The sequence below is a fragment of the Drosophila subobscura genome, chromosome E, assembly GCF_008121235.1.
Source record: "Drosophila subobscura isolate 14011-0131.10 chromosome E, UCBerk_Dsub_1.0, whole genome shotgun sequence".
In the NCBI taxonomy this organism is placed as follows: domain Eukaryota; kingdom Metazoa; phylum Arthropoda; class Insecta; order Diptera; family Drosophilidae; genus Drosophila; species Drosophila subobscura.
Genome location: NC_048531.1, coordinates 9,546,450 through 9,561,220, shown reverse-complemented (window position 1 = coordinate 9,561,220; position 14,771 = coordinate 9,546,450). Strand labels below are relative to the sequence as shown.

At 52.0% G+C, this 14,771-nt stretch overlaps 4 protein-coding genes across 5 annotated transcripts; 2 read left to right on the top strand and 2 right to left on the bottom strand.

Annotated features, from left to right (window-relative positions):
• Positions 1–41: 41 nt before the first annotated feature.
• Positions 42–2,553, bottom strand: LOC117891624 (translation initiation factor eIF-2B subunit delta). 2 transcript variants are annotated; one of them, XM_034797162.1, is made up of 5 exons: positions 2,432–2,491; positions 2,222–2,338; positions 1,490–2,083; positions 849–1,433; positions 42–789 (listed from the first exon to the last, which is right to left on the bottom strand). In XM_034797162.1, exons 2-5 carry the CDS (start codon positions 2,276–2,278, stop codon positions 106–108), a joined length of 1,920 nt encoding a protein of 639 aa, XP_034653053.1. In that variant the 5' UTR covers positions 2,279–2,338; positions 2,432–2,491; the 3' UTR covers positions 42–105. The 2 variants fall into 2 exon arrangements, with proteins under 2 accessions (XP_034653053.1, XP_034653054.1); XM_034797163.1 differs by lacking the exon at positions 2,222–2,338 and having other exon boundaries at positions 2,432–2,553.
• Positions 2,554–2,831: 278 nt separating this feature from the next.
• Positions 2,832–3,280, top strand: LOC117891626. Its single transcript, XM_034797164.1, has 2 exons — positions 2,832–3,032; positions 3,104–3,280. Exons 1-2 carry the CDS (start codon positions 2,852–2,854, stop codon positions 3,169–3,171), a joined length of 249 nt encoding a protein of 82 aa, XP_034653055.1. The 5' UTR covers positions 2,832–2,851; the 3' UTR covers positions 3,172–3,280.
• A 137-nt stretch (positions 3,281–3,417) lies between these two features.
• Positions 3,418–7,785, top strand: LOC117891621 (little elongation complex subunit 1). The gene is made up of 2 exons (XM_034797157.1): positions 3,418–5,191; positions 5,252–7,785. The coding sequence occupies exons 1-2, from the start codon at positions 3,667–3,669 to the stop codon at positions 7,759–7,761; spliced, it is 4,035 nt and encodes a 1,344-aa protein (XP_034653048.1). The 5' UTR covers positions 3,418–3,666; the 3' UTR covers positions 7,762–7,785.
• Positions 7,762–13,668, bottom strand: LOC117891620 (golgin subfamily A member 4). Its single transcript, XM_034797156.1, has 8 exons — positions 13,473–13,668; positions 13,118–13,211; positions 12,851–13,041; positions 12,594–12,797; positions 8,698–12,504; positions 8,560–8,631; positions 8,379–8,495; positions 7,762–8,312 (listed from the first exon to the last, which is right to left on the bottom strand). The coding sequence occupies exons 1-8, from the start codon at positions 13,554–13,556 to the stop codon at positions 8,295–8,297; spliced, it is 4,587 nt and encodes a 1,528-aa protein (XP_034653047.1). The 5' UTR covers positions 13,557–13,668; the 3' UTR covers positions 7,762–8,294.
• Between the last annotated feature and the right edge of the window lie 1,103 nt (positions 13,669–14,771).

Genomic DNA, 14,771 nt, shown 5'->3' with positions numbered 1-14,771 from the left:
ATACTATTCAAAATTGTGTTTATCGATTTGATCAAAGTGTAATAATAAAAAAATTAAAATATTTATTCAACAGCAGCGGGCAGCAGGCTTTTGTCTGAGCGAGGATTAGTAGCCAATGTCTGGCTTGATGCGCAGAATGACGGGAACACTGGTGCAGGGCAGGATGGCCACCTCGGTGACAACGGCGCTGACCAGCTCGGGTGGCGTTATGTCGTAGTTCAGGTTGAGGGGCGTGAGGTGTGCCTTGGATGCCCAGTTCTTGAGGCAGCACTTGTCGTCGCGCACCAGCTCGTTGGGATCGCTCAGCTCGTTGTAGACGATGGCGTCCGTCTGGAAGCGTTCGCTGAACTTGTGCGTCTCGCAGCAGACCAGAACGGGAACGTTGTGGGTATTGGCCACCAGGGCCACCTGTGCAGTGCCTGTGCGCGCCATCACATAGCCGTTGGCGAGCAAGGCATGGGCACCGAGCAGCACCTTGGTCGCCTCGGCCATCACATAGCCCACGGCATTGATCAGCACATAGGTGCAGGGTATGCCGTGAGCATGCAGGCGACGCAGCATCTCCTGGCCCTCGCACGTGGGACGCGAGTCGACGACAATGACACGGAAGGCCACCTGTCGCCGCTTGGCCTCCTCGCAGATGAACTGTATCAGCGAGGAGCAGCCAAAGGTGAGCAGCACATCGCCGTCGGTGATCTTCTCCTGCAGAGAGCTGCTTATGGCCTGGGCCGCCTTGCCAATCTGGTTCTCTATGTAGGTGTCGATGAAGTGCACGAGTATTTCCTTCAGCTGTAAAAAAGAATTTAAGTCAACATCCCTGAAGCAGTGAGCCGTGATCCCTGACTTACCTCCGCCTCTGGCACATCTGCCGGCAGCTGCGTGACCTGATTCCTAAACTGTTTGTAGGCATTGGACACGGAGACGGCCAGCGGGCGACACTTGTGCAGGTGATCCACGTGGTGCTGCACCGCAGCATCCAAGCTGCGGCCAAACTCCTTCTTGGCTGGCGTCTCAAAGTCCTGCACCACCTGCCGCAGCGCATGCAGAAAGGCAATGCAGCGAGCATTGGAGCCGACCACTGTGCGCTGAGCATACTGCACGCCCAGGCGCGCCATGCTGGGATGCACCAGCGGATCGTTGATGAACAGGCTGGCGCCCTTTTCTGCAGACACCAAGTGATTGAAGAGCTTTACTTTGCACTCTGACTTGGCGCTGCCCGAGGAGTTCTTGCTGGGTGAAGCTGTCGCCGTTGTCTTGACTGGCGAGACGCTCTCCCGTTTCAGTTCCTTGGGTGCCGTGTGCGTGGCCGTAGTCTTTACCGGAGCCTTGGCCGCTGGCTGGGCTTTCTTCACTTGTCCTTGGCCTTGCGCCTTGGCTGCCCGCTGAGCCTCCTGTATGGCCCGTCGCTCGGCTTTGCTCAGAGCGGGTTTCTTCTGTAAATGACAGAGGATTAAAGGCTTTCAGGTTGAACGTTTGAAAGGTTGCTTGCCTTGTCCTCATCCGCTGCAGGGGCTGGAGCTTCGCTTGGCGCTGGAGTCTTCTCTGTCACCTGTAAGTTGGCCAACTGCTGTACGGGAGCTTCGACCTTCGCTCCACTGGATTTGGCTACTTTGGCAGCCTGCTTGGCCGCCTTTTTGGCCTCTCGCTCAGCCTTGATCTGGTCGCGGGTCTTGTCACCAGTTTCCGTTACTGCCGCCGCAGTGCAAGTGACTGCGGCAATGGGAGCTGCTGGCGCTGCAGTTGCTGCTGGCGGCTCCGGCTTGTCCCTGGCAGTGGTTGTTGTCGTGGTCGTCAGCTTGGTGGTTATGGTCGTCTGCTCCACTTCGGTGATGATTTTTGTAGCTGGCGGTGTAGACTTTTGTTTCTTGGCCTGCTTGGCTTGCTTCTTGGCCTCGCGCTCTGCCATGACCTGCTCACGCGTTGCAGCCTCCTGCTGGCTGTTGTCCCCTGGCATTGTGCTCTCAGTGGTAGTCGAGGATTCTGTAGTAGTGGCGGTGCTGTCTTCCACGCGATTTCGTTTGTTTCGGGGACGATTTCGTTGCCTCAGTTTCTTTGGTTTGGCCTTGGACGTCTGACTCTCAGTCTGTGGAAGGGTGGGGTGTGAAATTAGTTGAGATAATAATCAGGCTGGGGAGGATCCAATTCTAAATCAAATCAAGAGGCATGCAAAACCAAAGACTACAAGTGCACTACAATGGTATAAAGGAGTGAGGCCTGATACCTGTGACACCTGGTCGTTCGTTTTAAACATTGTGAGAGCTTGCGAGGAGACAGACATGGAAATTTAAATAGCAAAGGATGTGGCAATGCCTGCAGTCTGAGGCCCCTAGTAGCGGCACTATTAGGACACACAAAGAGGTTAGCAAATGATAGTATTCCTCATTAACCGGCTTGTTACTTAGCTATTTACAGGCTACAGCTTTCATTTTACCTTACGATTTGTTAAATGGTTCAATTTGTTTGCTCACGACGGCAAAAACACCAGCTGATCGAGCTGGTTATCGATGTTATCGAAAGTAGTCTAGCAACCCTAATGAAAATCCTTATTTCCTAAAAACAAACCAGACTTTTCAACACCCAGTAGCTAAAATAAAGTTAAACTTAGCAAGCCGTATGTTTCATTCTGCCATTATAGACGAAATTAATTACACAGCAGAACATTTTCGATAGTCCCTACGCACGATAGCAGCAAAAGTTGGCAGCCTTACTACAGAGTTGCACCTGACGATTCTATTGTGGTCTTTCATCGAGGTACGTACGTTCGGCATTCGTAGGAAAATTACATAATTTTTGCATAAATCAAAATCTGATATATTTCCTCGCCACTGCAGTATCTAAATCAACAACTACCATGGCCGACAAAGCTGCTCCCGAAAAGCCCGTGGGTCGCCCCATGAGATACCCGTACACTTTCTCGGCAAAGATTGCCCAGTTCCCCATCAAGCACTACATCAAGAATCAGTGGATCTGGCGCTACTACTTCATCGCGGCTATTGCCTGCGTGCCCGTTTTCTACAAGATCAGCCGACTGGGTAAGTTTTCCTGCCGGTCCTGCCGAAATTACACAAGCAAGTGCACGTTGTAATCATTTTTCTTCCAACAGCCAACTCGCCCGGAAACAAGAAGGCATGGGCCGAGTCCCAGGCTAAGGAGGCAGCCGAACACCATTAAATGGCCCTCAAGAGTGATGCTGCCTTTAGTTTTAATATATGCATCTACATTTCGGAGCTGTTTTTGTTGGCTTTAACCTTGATTGGCGAATAAATGAGTTGAAAACGGATACATTTTCTGTAATCTGTAAAATGTTCATAAATTTGTGTAAAATGTGGTATTTAAAATTGCATTAAGATACCAGACACTCATCTGTATTTCCCAGGGCTGCAGAAAACAATCGATAGTAAGCAACATTCCATCGATAGTTTTATCGACGATTTTCCAGCCCTACTGGGTGACCGGTTGCAAAAGAAAACGCGGATTTATTTTTTAGTTTTCATTTTATCTGTGTTTTTAAATTAGTTAACCCTAAGTGTTTCCACGCCACATTGCCAAACATTGTGTCATCAGAAATGCGGTTTCCCGCAAAGTTCCATTCAAACTGAGCGTTTATCAAGCGCCCCAACGTAAACACGTGAAGTATCAAAACAAGAGGGAGGAGGAGGAGGCGCCATGGCCATGATGCCAGAGAACCTACAATTCCCCGAGATCAACATAGATCAATTGCTGGGTCCGTGCGCTCACGAGGGAGTTTTCCTGGCGCCGCCGTATCGGCACTCGTCGATAACTAAGATCCACCCAAACGCCCAGTCCAGGCGTCGCCGGCTGTCCGAGCGGATTTGTGACAACGATGAGCTGATACGTAAGCTGAAGCAGCTGCAGTGCCACAATCAACAACTGACCGACACGCAGCGGACAGCCAAGGAGGTGACGGATCTGTACACGAAGGAGAAGCAGCTGAGGATAGAGCTGGAGAAGCAGTGCCAAGAACTGGGAGGCCGCTGCAGCGAGCTGGAAATAAAACTGGATGCCCAAGTCACCAACTGTGAGAATCTGGAGGAGGAGTTAAAGATCAGGGCTCTGCCGATGGATGCCAAAGACCTGGTCGAGGCATACATGCAACTCGCAAACAGAGTTGGCGACGATGCCGGGCTCTCGCGGCGTGAGCAGAATATAATGAGAAAAGTCCGAGAGTACTGCAAGTCGGCAAAGATTGCAGTGCCAGAGCCGAAGAGTCCGAATCCAAATCCAAAAGCAAAGCGAAAAGGCAACCAAACAGCATGCAAAACGCAGTCCACGCAGACTTCGACCAAGCCGGCGACCATTACGAGCTGCATTGGGGTGCAAGTGACGAATCTGTTGGAGATGCGCAGCCAGGGAACGCAGCATGCCACGGCAGAGCCTAAGCCCGCGCCGCAAGCAGCGTTGAAAACGCAAGCCTCTCAGACTTCGACCACGACAGCCACGACCAGTACGAGCTGCATTGGGGTGCAAGTGATGAATCTGGTGGCGACGCGCAACCAGGGAACGCAGCATAAGAACACCACAACCACAAGAAGCACCACCACAGCCTCCTTCATCAAGTACCGCGATGTGGGCACTTGCTTTCCAGAGCCAAAACCCCCGCCGAATGTGAGACAAATCCTAGATGAGATGCTATCCTGGCATAGCCACGATGTCGTCAAGCCCCTCAGCCCCATAATGGAACCTCTGCTTATGGTGGATGAAGAAATCACGCCCAAGACAACCACCATGGACGTGGGCACCTGCACCATGCTGTGCAATGTGCATCGAGAGATCGACTTCATGCCGGAGATGCCGTCCCAGCTGAAGGTCTCCACGTCTCGGCCCCCCTCGCGCACCATGCTCGAGAGTGTGAAGGATGAGGCACTGGCGGGCAGCGGCAGCGTGCCGGCTGGCAACAACAAGGAGTTTGCCAGGGAAATTCTCAACTTTCTACCTCAAAACCAAAGCTGCCTCGCCAACCTGCCGCCCCAGGCCTTCGACGAGCTGTGGCAGGTTATTGGCCAAATGGTTCTCTGTCTGCTGCACAGGAGATCGAACCCCACACAGTCACCGCCGCCCAGCATCAATCAAATGGACTTTACCAGCTGGCTCTACGCCCTTTATGAGGGCACACTGACCCATCCGGTGATTGAGAAGCAGCTACAGCCCGAGCACGCCTCCAGCAAGAAAGGTCTCCAAGCGATATTCCTTCTTCGATTATGTGATTTAACTCAACGCGCTTTCTTTACAGATAACTACGAGTCGTGCACAGAGGTTGGCACCGATCCCATGGACATCATTACGGAGTCGCCCAACATTAGCATCGAAGGAGAGCTCACGCCGATCCATCTGCCACCGAAGCTACCGCGGCCACCGAAAGAACGAAAGCGAAAGTCAAGAAAACGCAAATCAGCTTCCCTGCTGAAGCCAATGCCCAAGCGTAAACTTGTGGAACTGCCCTCGATCGAAGCACCAGTCCAAGTGCCCATGGAAGCAATGGAAGTGCTTCAGGAAGTGGAGTGCCCAGCACCAGAGACCGCCATTCAATTCATAAGCAATCTAAACACCTTCAACATGTCCTACTGTGATAATCTAGACTTTGAATTGGACTCGGAGGAGCGGTATTTGCTTCACCTGACCACCAATGGTTCTGGCATGCGAGAGGCAGAACAAAGTGGCAGCGAAACAGAGCAGGATGTGCAACTCTCTAAGGAAAATTCTAATAAGGAAACCTTTCTGAAACCGAAGCCGCGGCCACCCAAATTCAATGAGGAGGTTGCCACGAGCGACATGGAATCGTTGCCAGCGGAATGCGATCCTCAAGTCTGCAGCGATGAAGAAACTTCCCTGAAACAGCAAACGGAACTCCATGACAAAGAAGAGGTTGCTACAAGCGATACAGATTCGTTGCTAGCGGAATGTAGCCCACAATTCTTCACAGGGAACTGTGGCAAGAATATGCCATCTTTCACAGATGACGAAGAGGCAGAACCACCGACTCCCGTGCACACGAACTACAATTTGGAATTGTTTGGCAGCGAATCTGACCCGGAGGCTGATGCGAACGAGGAGCAGCGGCCCTGGGATTCGTTTAATTTCGGATGTAGCAGCAGTGAGGAGTCGGAAGATGAGCCGCAACTAGTTATAGAAGAAGGAAATTCCTCGCCGATCGCGCAATCCCCACCGCGATCGGCCTTTAGTCCGCTTAAAAGGGACGAAAGAGCAAGCGAGTTGCCGCAAACAGAAGTTCGCTTAACACGTTTGAGAGCTAAGCAGATACAAATGGAACAGAATAGCCTGAAGGAGCAACTATCTAAGGAGCCGACGCCGACACAGGAAGATGAAAGGAGAGCGGAGAGAAAAGAGACGAAGAAAATTTACCATTTCTTGGAGTCTCCAGCCTCACCCACTTCCCAGGAGTCGAACGAGAGCGACAGTCCACCCATCGAGATACCATTGGAGCTATCAGGATGCCCAAGTGGCGACGCGGAACCCAAAGCTATACTTATCCATGTGGTGGAGGCGCCCAAGGGTAAAGTGAAGTGTTCTCCGCATCTCAGCCAGACGCAGCTTGATAGGCTTTGCTCCACAATAGAAAGACATCTCATGGACACCATGCAACTGGACTCCACATGCAGTGACTTCTCCAAGGAAGTCTTTAAGGTAACGCGGGATGTGGCTGTGATTGTCACAATGATGATTAGAGCCTTCTGCCAGTTGAGCTACGATTGGAAGGAGCCCCAGCCAAACGACCCGTTGGATCGCCTGCTAAGTGCCCTGAGATACTTTGAGTTGTTCAGAGGCCAGGGCCAACCCTCGTATACACAGAGCTTCCTGTGTGCCCTGGAAAGGCGACTCTTCAGGCTGACCAAGGAGCGAGTCCAGTTGGACTGGGCCCTAACGTGCGTGAAGCTCTACCTGCAGGTGGTGCGACTGCAGCTGAGCCATTCGAATCCGGAAACCTACGAGAACCCGTCACGTCTGCTGCTGGCCAAAATATTGTATCACTACAACCCGGATGCGCCTCAGCTGGCGTATGAGGTGCTGTCCTGCCATCCCACGGTGCTGCCGCACCGCGAGGAGCGGGAGTACAACAACTCCGATCCCCTGATCACAGTGATCAAGCACCTGCTGATGAGTCGGCAGTACGACGTGACTGAGCCCAATGGCTACGGCCGTTTGCTGCTCTCCAAGCTGCGCTTCGAGTATCACTTCCAGCCCTTCGAGCCCACCAGCCAACAGGTGCTGGAGAATCTGGTGAACAAGCTGAAGGTGGGCCACCTGGAGCAGCTGAGCTATGCCTTTGCCCTGTTCTGCCGTCGCAGCAAGAGAGTGGATGTGCTGAACAATGTGCTCGGCCAGCACCTGGTGCCGCTCGCCTCCAGCTACTGTGATCTAAGTGCACACTCCGATGCGTACGACGTTCGACTCGCGGGCATACTGCAGTGCATATCGGTGGTAGTGAAGCCGCTGCCAATGGAGACCGACATCTCCGGCTTTATGGGTCTGTTCAAGCGTCTGCTCGTGGCAGTGCCACGGCCCGCTGTGCAGGAGGCAGCCGTTCAGGCAATCTTGAGGCTGCAGCGCTTCGGCTTCAAGCACGCACTCGATGCACTGCAGAGCTACAGACCCAGCTACCAACTGGCGCCACTGACGCGGGCCATGCTGCGCAGCTTTGTGCAGCGGCGGAGAGTCTACCATTTCCAGATGAAGAATGCACACACGCAGCCAGCGCAACAGGGAGCGGGTACACGAGATTGATTCTTTTATATGAATTGCAACTATTTATTTATATCATTATTATAGTGTATATTTTTATGTATAGATCTTGGATTAAACTAAATGCTGTAACTGCACCTGCAACTGCAATGAATCCTTCGTCGCCTTACAATTTTCAACTTAAACTAAAATACACAAAATACGATTGCACTTTGGCGGGATGGGATGTGTAGCGAGAAAGAACAGACAGAGAGAGAGACGAACGGGTAATGTCAACCCAAATAGAAATGTACAATGGGTGGCCATAGCATGCGTGTGACAAGATCAACAGAGGAGACTGTACAATAATAACATTGATAATAGCATATAAGTAGATATATGTGGGTTAGGTTTAATGCGTAGCGCGGAAATGCTTGGAGTCTTGAATCCATTGCTCTGCCCAGTTTTCCGCTTAGGTATAAGGTACTTATTGTGATCTTGGGCTAACCATTCTGATTCCGATTCAACTTGTAGTCTAGCAGCGTGGCTGGGCATGGCTCCCACCAGCCGCCATCGTGGAGAGCCATTAGTTCATGCTAGATCAGTTTATTTAGCTGCAAAGAAGCCAACCAATGAATCTTGAGTGATTTGCGAATGGAACAGCCTGGAATGGGTCATACCAACGATCGACGCTGATGCTCCTTCTCCAGGGCCACCTGCGACTGCTGTGGCGAGAATTTCAGCACCGCTGATATCACCTTCACCAAAGTCTCATTGTTTGTGGTGCCGGTTAAGTACTGCCAAAAAGGGAAAGACAAGATTTTAAAATGTTTTTAAACCGACAAATCTGTGGACACTCACCTGGAACATGATGTTGCGCAGATACTCAAACTCTGTGTTGACCGGCACAGTGTCGCTGTGCTGCATGGATACCTGCAAGAGAGTATTATTTAATATGTTATTAAGTGTTCCAAGCAAAGCCTCTGACTCCATGCTTACCAGTGTTTCATCCAGTTGACGCGAGAGTTTCGCATTCTGCAGCTTCAGCCGCTCGTTCGACTGTTCGAGTATCAGGAAGTTTTCACACTTTTGCTCGAGGAACAGGTTTCGATTCGTCACATCCTGGACCTCGTTCATGATCTCCTTCAATTTGGACTCCAGCACGGCCTTTTCGCTGCTGGCTGCCGCCTCCTGAACGTGCTTGGGTGCCATGCTGTTCAGCAGTTGCTGAGCCTGAATGCCCGCCCTCAGGGCCTCCAGCTCGTTGATGCGCTCGGCCATCTGTTGGTTGTTCGCCTGCAGCTCCTCGATTTCCTGCTGCATATTCGACTCGGCACCGTTGCTCTTGTGCTTCAGACCCTCCAGCTCGCGCTGCAGCTGCTCGTTGAGGCTGCGCAGACTGTCGGCATCTGTGGCAACGGAAACCGCAGGCTGCTCCTTGAGGCTGGCCACCTCTTTGTGAAGTTGCGCAATGGCCGCCTGCAGGCTGATGTGTTCCTCCTGGGCCTTGGCCAACTCGCTTTGCCGCTCCTGCAGTTGCTGCTGCGTCTGCAGCAGCTCTGTCTGGACAGCATCACTCTGTTCCGTCACGAAACTGGCGTGTTCCCGCTGGCGGGTAAGTTCGAGTGTCTGTTCCTCCAGCGCCGTTCTCAGCTGTTCCGCCTCCGCCTTGGCCGTCGCACTTTGTGCTTCCTTTTCGGTCACTTGAGTGGCGTGGTGCTCGACCTGCTCCTGGAGCACATAGAGCTCGCACTGCATAGACTTTAGCTTCTCCTTGAGCTCCGCATTGTCGGCCAGCTCCTGCTCCAGCTGCTTCGTATGCGTGTGCAGATACTCGTTTTCCACTTGAATCTCGTCGTATTTGGCCAGCTTTTTGGTGGAGTCTTCCGAGTGCTCCAGTTGACGATCCCTCTGGGCGAGTATCTCCTGCAACTCCTCCATGCGCTGACTCTGTTGATCCATGGCCAGCTGCAGGGCATCATTCGCCTCGTGCAGCCGCTCAACATCCGCATTGGCTGCACTCCAGCGTGCCTCGAGTATGGCCATTTGGCTGGCGTGGGACACTCCAGCCGCCTGCAGCCTATCCTGGACGCCCTGCTCTGCCTCCCTGAAGGCATCGATCTGATGGCGAAGATTCTGGATGGTCGCCTGCGCCTGGGAGTCGCTCTCCAGATGGCTTGCCTCTAGTTCAGAGCAGCGTTCGGCCTGGTCCTTCACCTGCTGCTCTTGCTCGCGTTGGCGCTCTCGCAGCTCCAACAGCTGCGACTGCTGCTCCGCCAGCTCTCGCTCCAGATTGGCCTTGGCCTGCTGCAGCTCCTCGCTGGCCGACTGCAGGCACTCCAGGGCATCCTTGTTCAGCAGCGTCTCCTTCTCGTAGGCATCGCACTTGTCCTGCAGCGTGCGATGATCGTGATCCATGAGCTCTTGGGCGTTCTGCAGCTTGGAGTGTTCGTCCAGCACCTGCTGCATCTTCGCCTGCACCTTGGCCAGCTCTTCCTGCTCCAACTGCAGCTGCTTTTCGAGGTGATTCGTCTGCTCCTCCAGCAGACAGTTGCGCTCAGCTAGCTTGGAGTTTTCACTCTGAATTTCCTCCATCTTGGCAGTGGTGCGCTCGCCGTGCGCGTTGTTTCCCTGCTGCTCCTGCTGCATAGCCTCGATGCGAGACTCCAGCTCGCGGTTCTCGCTCTCCAGTTGGCCATGCGAGTCCTGCACTTGCTGCAAGTGCGTCTGCATGCTGGTGATTTCCTCCAGGATGGAGCTAACGCGTGCCTGCAGCTCCTCCTTCTCGTTCTCCACGTGCCTGGCGACACTTTGGCTCTCCGCCATCTCTTTTTGCAGCTGCTCCATGCGTGCTGTGTGTTCGCTTGTCTTGGCCTGCTGTTGTTCGTGCTGCTTCTTCAGCTTGTTCAACTTATTGCCAGAGGCCTTCAGTTCCTTCTCCTTGGCCAGGAGACTCGCCCGACTGCCGCCCAGCTCCTGGTTGAGCGTTTCCAGCTGCGCCTTCAGTGCGGAAATCGTTTCACTCTCTGTGCTGGCATGCTGATCCTGAAGCATTTGGATTTCGCGCTGCAGTTGCTCCAATCGCAGTTTGTGCTGCTCTTCGAGGGATGTTTTCTCGCTGATCAGCGCGGCCACAGACTCCCGCTCGATCTCCAAGCTCTTTTCGAGCTCCAAGGTTTGCCGCTCGCGCTCCACCAGCTGCCCCTCAAGCGCAGCCACATTGTCCTTCGTCTGCTGCAGTTGACCCTCAAAGTCATTCTGCTGCGAGCGCTGAACAATCTCAAGCAACTGATCGTTGTGCTGGCGCAAATCCTGCAAGCTCAGCTCACTGTCTGTTTTGAGCGCATTCACTTCCTCCTCCAGTGCCGCCGCCTGCTCGTTTTTGGCTGCCAACTCGCCTCTCAGGGAGACCAAAAGCTGTTCGGTGCTCAGGAGCTTCGCCTCTGCCTCATCTCTGGCCAATTGTAGTTCCTGTAGCTGTGCCTTGGCAGCATTGCTCTCAGACTCACGATCGGCGTGCAGCTGGTGCAGAGTCTGATCGGTTTCTGCTTTGAGAGTTTCCAGCTGCTCCTCCTTCGCCGTGTGCTGCAAGTTCAGAGTTTTCAGCAGCTCCTCTGTGGATAATAGTTTAGCTTCTGCCTCCTCTTTGGCTACCTGTAGCTTCTGCAGTTGCTCAGAGCCACGCTCCTCACTGTGCTGCCGCAATTCCTTCAATTTGGTTTCGCTTTCCGCTTTGAGAGCTGCCAGCTGCTGTTCGAGTGTCTCCACTTGTTCCTCCTTTGCCGTGTGTTGCATCTTCAAGGAGTTCAATAGCTCCTCCTGGGACAAAAGCTGAGCTTCTGCCTTTTCCTTGGCCACCTGTAGCTGCTTGAGTGCCTCAGAGCCACGCTCCTCGCTCTGCTGCCGCAATTCATTCAATTGCGATTCGCTTTCTGCTTTGAATGTTTCCATTTGCTTCTCCAGTGCGACTACCTGTTCCTCCTTTGCCGAGTGTTGCACCTTTAGGGCATTCAGTAGCTCCTCTGTGGACAACAGTTTAGATTCCGCAGCTTCCTTGGCCACCTGCAGCTTCTTAAGTTGATCAGATCCAAGCTGTTCGCTCTGCTGCCGCAATTCGTTCAATTTCGTTTCGCTTTCCGCTTTGAGCGCCGCCAGCTGCTTCTCGAGGGCCACCACCTGTTGCTCCTTTGCAGCATGTTCGCCTCTGAGGGAGGACAAAATATGCTCTGTGGCAATGAGTTTGGCATCGGCTTCCTGCCTTGCCTCCAGCAGCTTCTTCAGCTGATCTTTGACGTCGCTGGTCTGAGACTCGCGCTGCGATTCGTATTGCTTAAGCTTCTCTTGCAGTTGCCGCACCTCGATGTCCTTGTGCTCCAGCTCCGTGTGAATGGCTTGCTTGGTCTGTGCCAAGAGCAGGACATTCTCCTCCTCCTGTTTCCGCAGAGCTTCGTATTTTCCCGTCATCTCCTCAAACTGCGCTTGCCGCTCCTCGAGCCGCTGTTGCAGATGGGTCAAGTCCCCATTGGCTGGGGGCGGGGACCTGCCTCCAGCCGATTCCTCCAGATCGATCAGCTTGTCGCTGTCCAGTCCCTGACTGACCCGCTCCAGGGCAGCCGAAATGTTCTCCGGATTCTCGCCGAGCAACTTGAGCTTGGTCTGATAGGCCTGCATCTTGCAGCTCATGTCATCCATTTCGATGCGCAGTGCCTCCTCCAAATGCGCCTTTGCCTGCTGTTCCAGTGTGCATTGCTCGCGCAGTTCACTGATCCTACGCAGTGCCTTGTCCTGTGTCTCCACCAGCACCGACTGCAAACGGGGAACATTTTATGGTCAGCATAAGTAAGGCGCTTATCGGTGATAAGCCAAGATAAGATTTCCGATAGATAGATAGATACCCTTGCCTTGGTGCTGTCACGTTCCAGTTCCTTGTACTTCTTGGCCAGATCCGTGTACCGGCAGCGATACTTGTGGTAGCGATCGAGGGACTTCTTGTACGCATCGTACAGCTGGTCCTTGGTGATCACATCCAGGCGTGCCGTCGACGCAGAGTCATCAAACTCGCTGCTCGTCTCGTCCAGATCCGATTGCAAGTGATAGACCTAAAGAAATCCGTTTAAAATCATAGTCTTGTATTTGTTCCATCAATATTTACGGCTGGAGCATCGTAGGAGGGCAGGCGGAAGGACACATCGCTGGCCATGGATGAGTTGGACAGCTTACGGCTCCTTGGTACGGCTCCGCCGCCCAGTCCATTCAAGGATTGTGTGGAGGAGCGTCCCCTCAGCGAGGAAGCGCTCGTCGTTGGCAGCTTCTGAATGCGGTACGGCGAGTTCTGAGGCGTGTCTGTGTGCATGAGGGGAATGGAAAATCGGCTGATAAGAATCTAAAACATGGCAGGCAGAACGAAAAGAAAGCTCACCCTCCTCCGTGATGCTGAAAAAGTTCTCATTGGTGCCGCTGCCGCTGCTGGTGTTGGTGTCGGAGCTGTTCGGCGTCGATGAGCTCACGGCCGCCTGCAAGTGTCATTAGACGTGTTAGTGGTAAGTGGTGAGTGTGTGTGTTGGTGCAAGGTTTTCCTGGGTGGCTAGGCCAGCAGATGCAGCTGGCCATAATATCTATTATGATCGTGGAAATGGGTCAAAATGCATCTCCACCAGCCCTACCTCACACACGCACACACACTACGTTTGCTTTGGTGTGCGTGTTTTCGTCAATTTGCATTTTTATTTCCCCCCACTTCAACACCCCTTGGCAAACACCTGAACGTACGGTACCTGTGCAGCAGTCGCGAATTGTTGGAATTTGGACGGTGACGCTTTCACCTCTTCGATTAGCTTATTCTTCAGATTGGCAAACATGATGACCCACTTGCTGCACTACTTGTTGACGGCCTGCGCTACCTGGTTTAATCACAATTTAATTTTTATTTTAAAAAACATCTAACATAAATAAATACGTGTCTGCAGAAGAATTATCGATACAAAATACCGTCAGCCTTTCAAAAATATACCAAAATATACTTTTTCATTGCCAAGAAATATAAAGTAAATATATCGATAAAACTCATATTCCCCGACTCTGATATTCTTTTTATACCCGGTCCTCGAAGAGTAAATAGGGTATATTGTATTTGTGCGGATAACGGTTGTATGTAACGCACAGAAGGAAACGTTTCCGACCCCATAAAGTATATATATTCTTGATCAGCATCAATAGCCGAGTCGATTGAGCCATGTCTGTCTGTCCGTCTGTCCGTCCGTCCGTCCGTCCGTCCGTCCGTCTTGTTTGTCGGCTAGTTCTCAGAGACTACAAGAGCTAGAGCCACCAAATTTTGGCACCAGACTGCTGTATGCTCACACTGAAACCAGTGTATTTCAAAAATGATCCCCGGCCCCTTCCGCCCCGCAAAAAGGGCGAAAACCTCCCAAATCTACAATTTTGAAGATAACAGAAAACTAAAAACGCCATTCCGTAGAGAATGACCATATCTATCAGATCAGATCCGATTGGATCATTATTATAGCCACAATGAAGAAATTAAACCGCAATAAATTTTAGTTACTTGGCGACTGAAAAATGAATTGCGGTTTCATAGCATCCAAATTTTGACACAGTGAAAAAACATGGAAACCAGTTACCTTCAGCTGACTTCTGTTTGCCTGGTACTTTGTCTGAAAATTTTCCTGTTTCCTGTTTCCTGGCCGAAAACAGGAAAATTTTCAGACCAAGTACCAGGCGAACAGAAGTCAGCAGAAGGAAACTTGTGTGAAAAAACATGGAAACCAGTTGCCTTCTGCTGACTTCTGTTCGCCTGGTACTTTGTCTGAAAATTTTCCTGTTTCCTGTTTCCTGGCCGAAAACAGGAACATTTTGAGACAAAGTACCAGGCGAACAGAAGTCAGCAGAAGGTAACTTGTGTGAAAAAACATGGAAACCAGTGTGAAAAAACATGGAAACCAGTTGCCTTCTGCTGACTTCTGTTCGCCTGGTACTTTGTCTGAAAATTTTCCTGTTTCCTGTTTCCTGGCCGAAAACAGGAACATTTTCTGACCAAGTACCAGGCGAACAGAAGT

Coding starts and splice junctions, on each gene's coding strand:
- LOC117891626 (XM_034797164.1), top strand. CDS start 2,852: ATGGCCGACAAAGCTGCTCCCGAAAAGCCCGTGGGTCGCCCCATGAGA. Junction 3,033..3,103: donor CTACAAGATCAGCCGACTGG/GTAAGTTTTCCT, acceptor TTCTTCCAACAG/CCAACTCGCCCGGAAACAAG.
- LOC117891624 (XM_034797162.1), bottom strand. CDS start 2,278: ATGTCTGTCTCCTCGCAAGCTCTCACAATGTTTAAAACGAACGACCAG. Junction 2,084..2,221: donor CGAACGACCAGGTGTCACAG/GTATCAGGCCTC, acceptor ACCCTTCCACAG/ACTGAGAGTCAGACGTCCAA. Junction 790..848: donor CAGATGTGCCAGAGGCGGAG/GTAAGTCAGGGA, acceptor TCTTTTTTACAG/CTGAAGGAAATACTCGTGCA.
- LOC117891621 (XM_034797157.1), top strand. CDS start 3,667: ATGGCCATGATGCCAGAGAACCTACAATTCCCCGAGATCAACATAGAT. Junction 5,192..5,251: donor GCACGCCTCCAGCAAGAAAG/GTCTCCAAGCGA, acceptor CTTTCTTTACAG/ATAACTACGAGTCGTGCACA.
- LOC117891620 (XM_034797156.1), bottom strand. CDS start 13,556: ATGTTTGCCAATCTGAAGAATAAGCTAATCGAAGAGGTGAAAGCGTCA. Junction 12,798..12,850: donor CCTCCTACGATGCTCCAGCC/GTAAATATTGAT, acceptor GGATTTCTTTAG/GTCTATCACTTGCAATCGGA. Junction 12,505..12,593: donor GTGACAGCACCAAGGCAAGG/GTATCTATCTAT, acceptor CCCCGTTTGCAG/TCGGTGCTGGTGGAGACACA.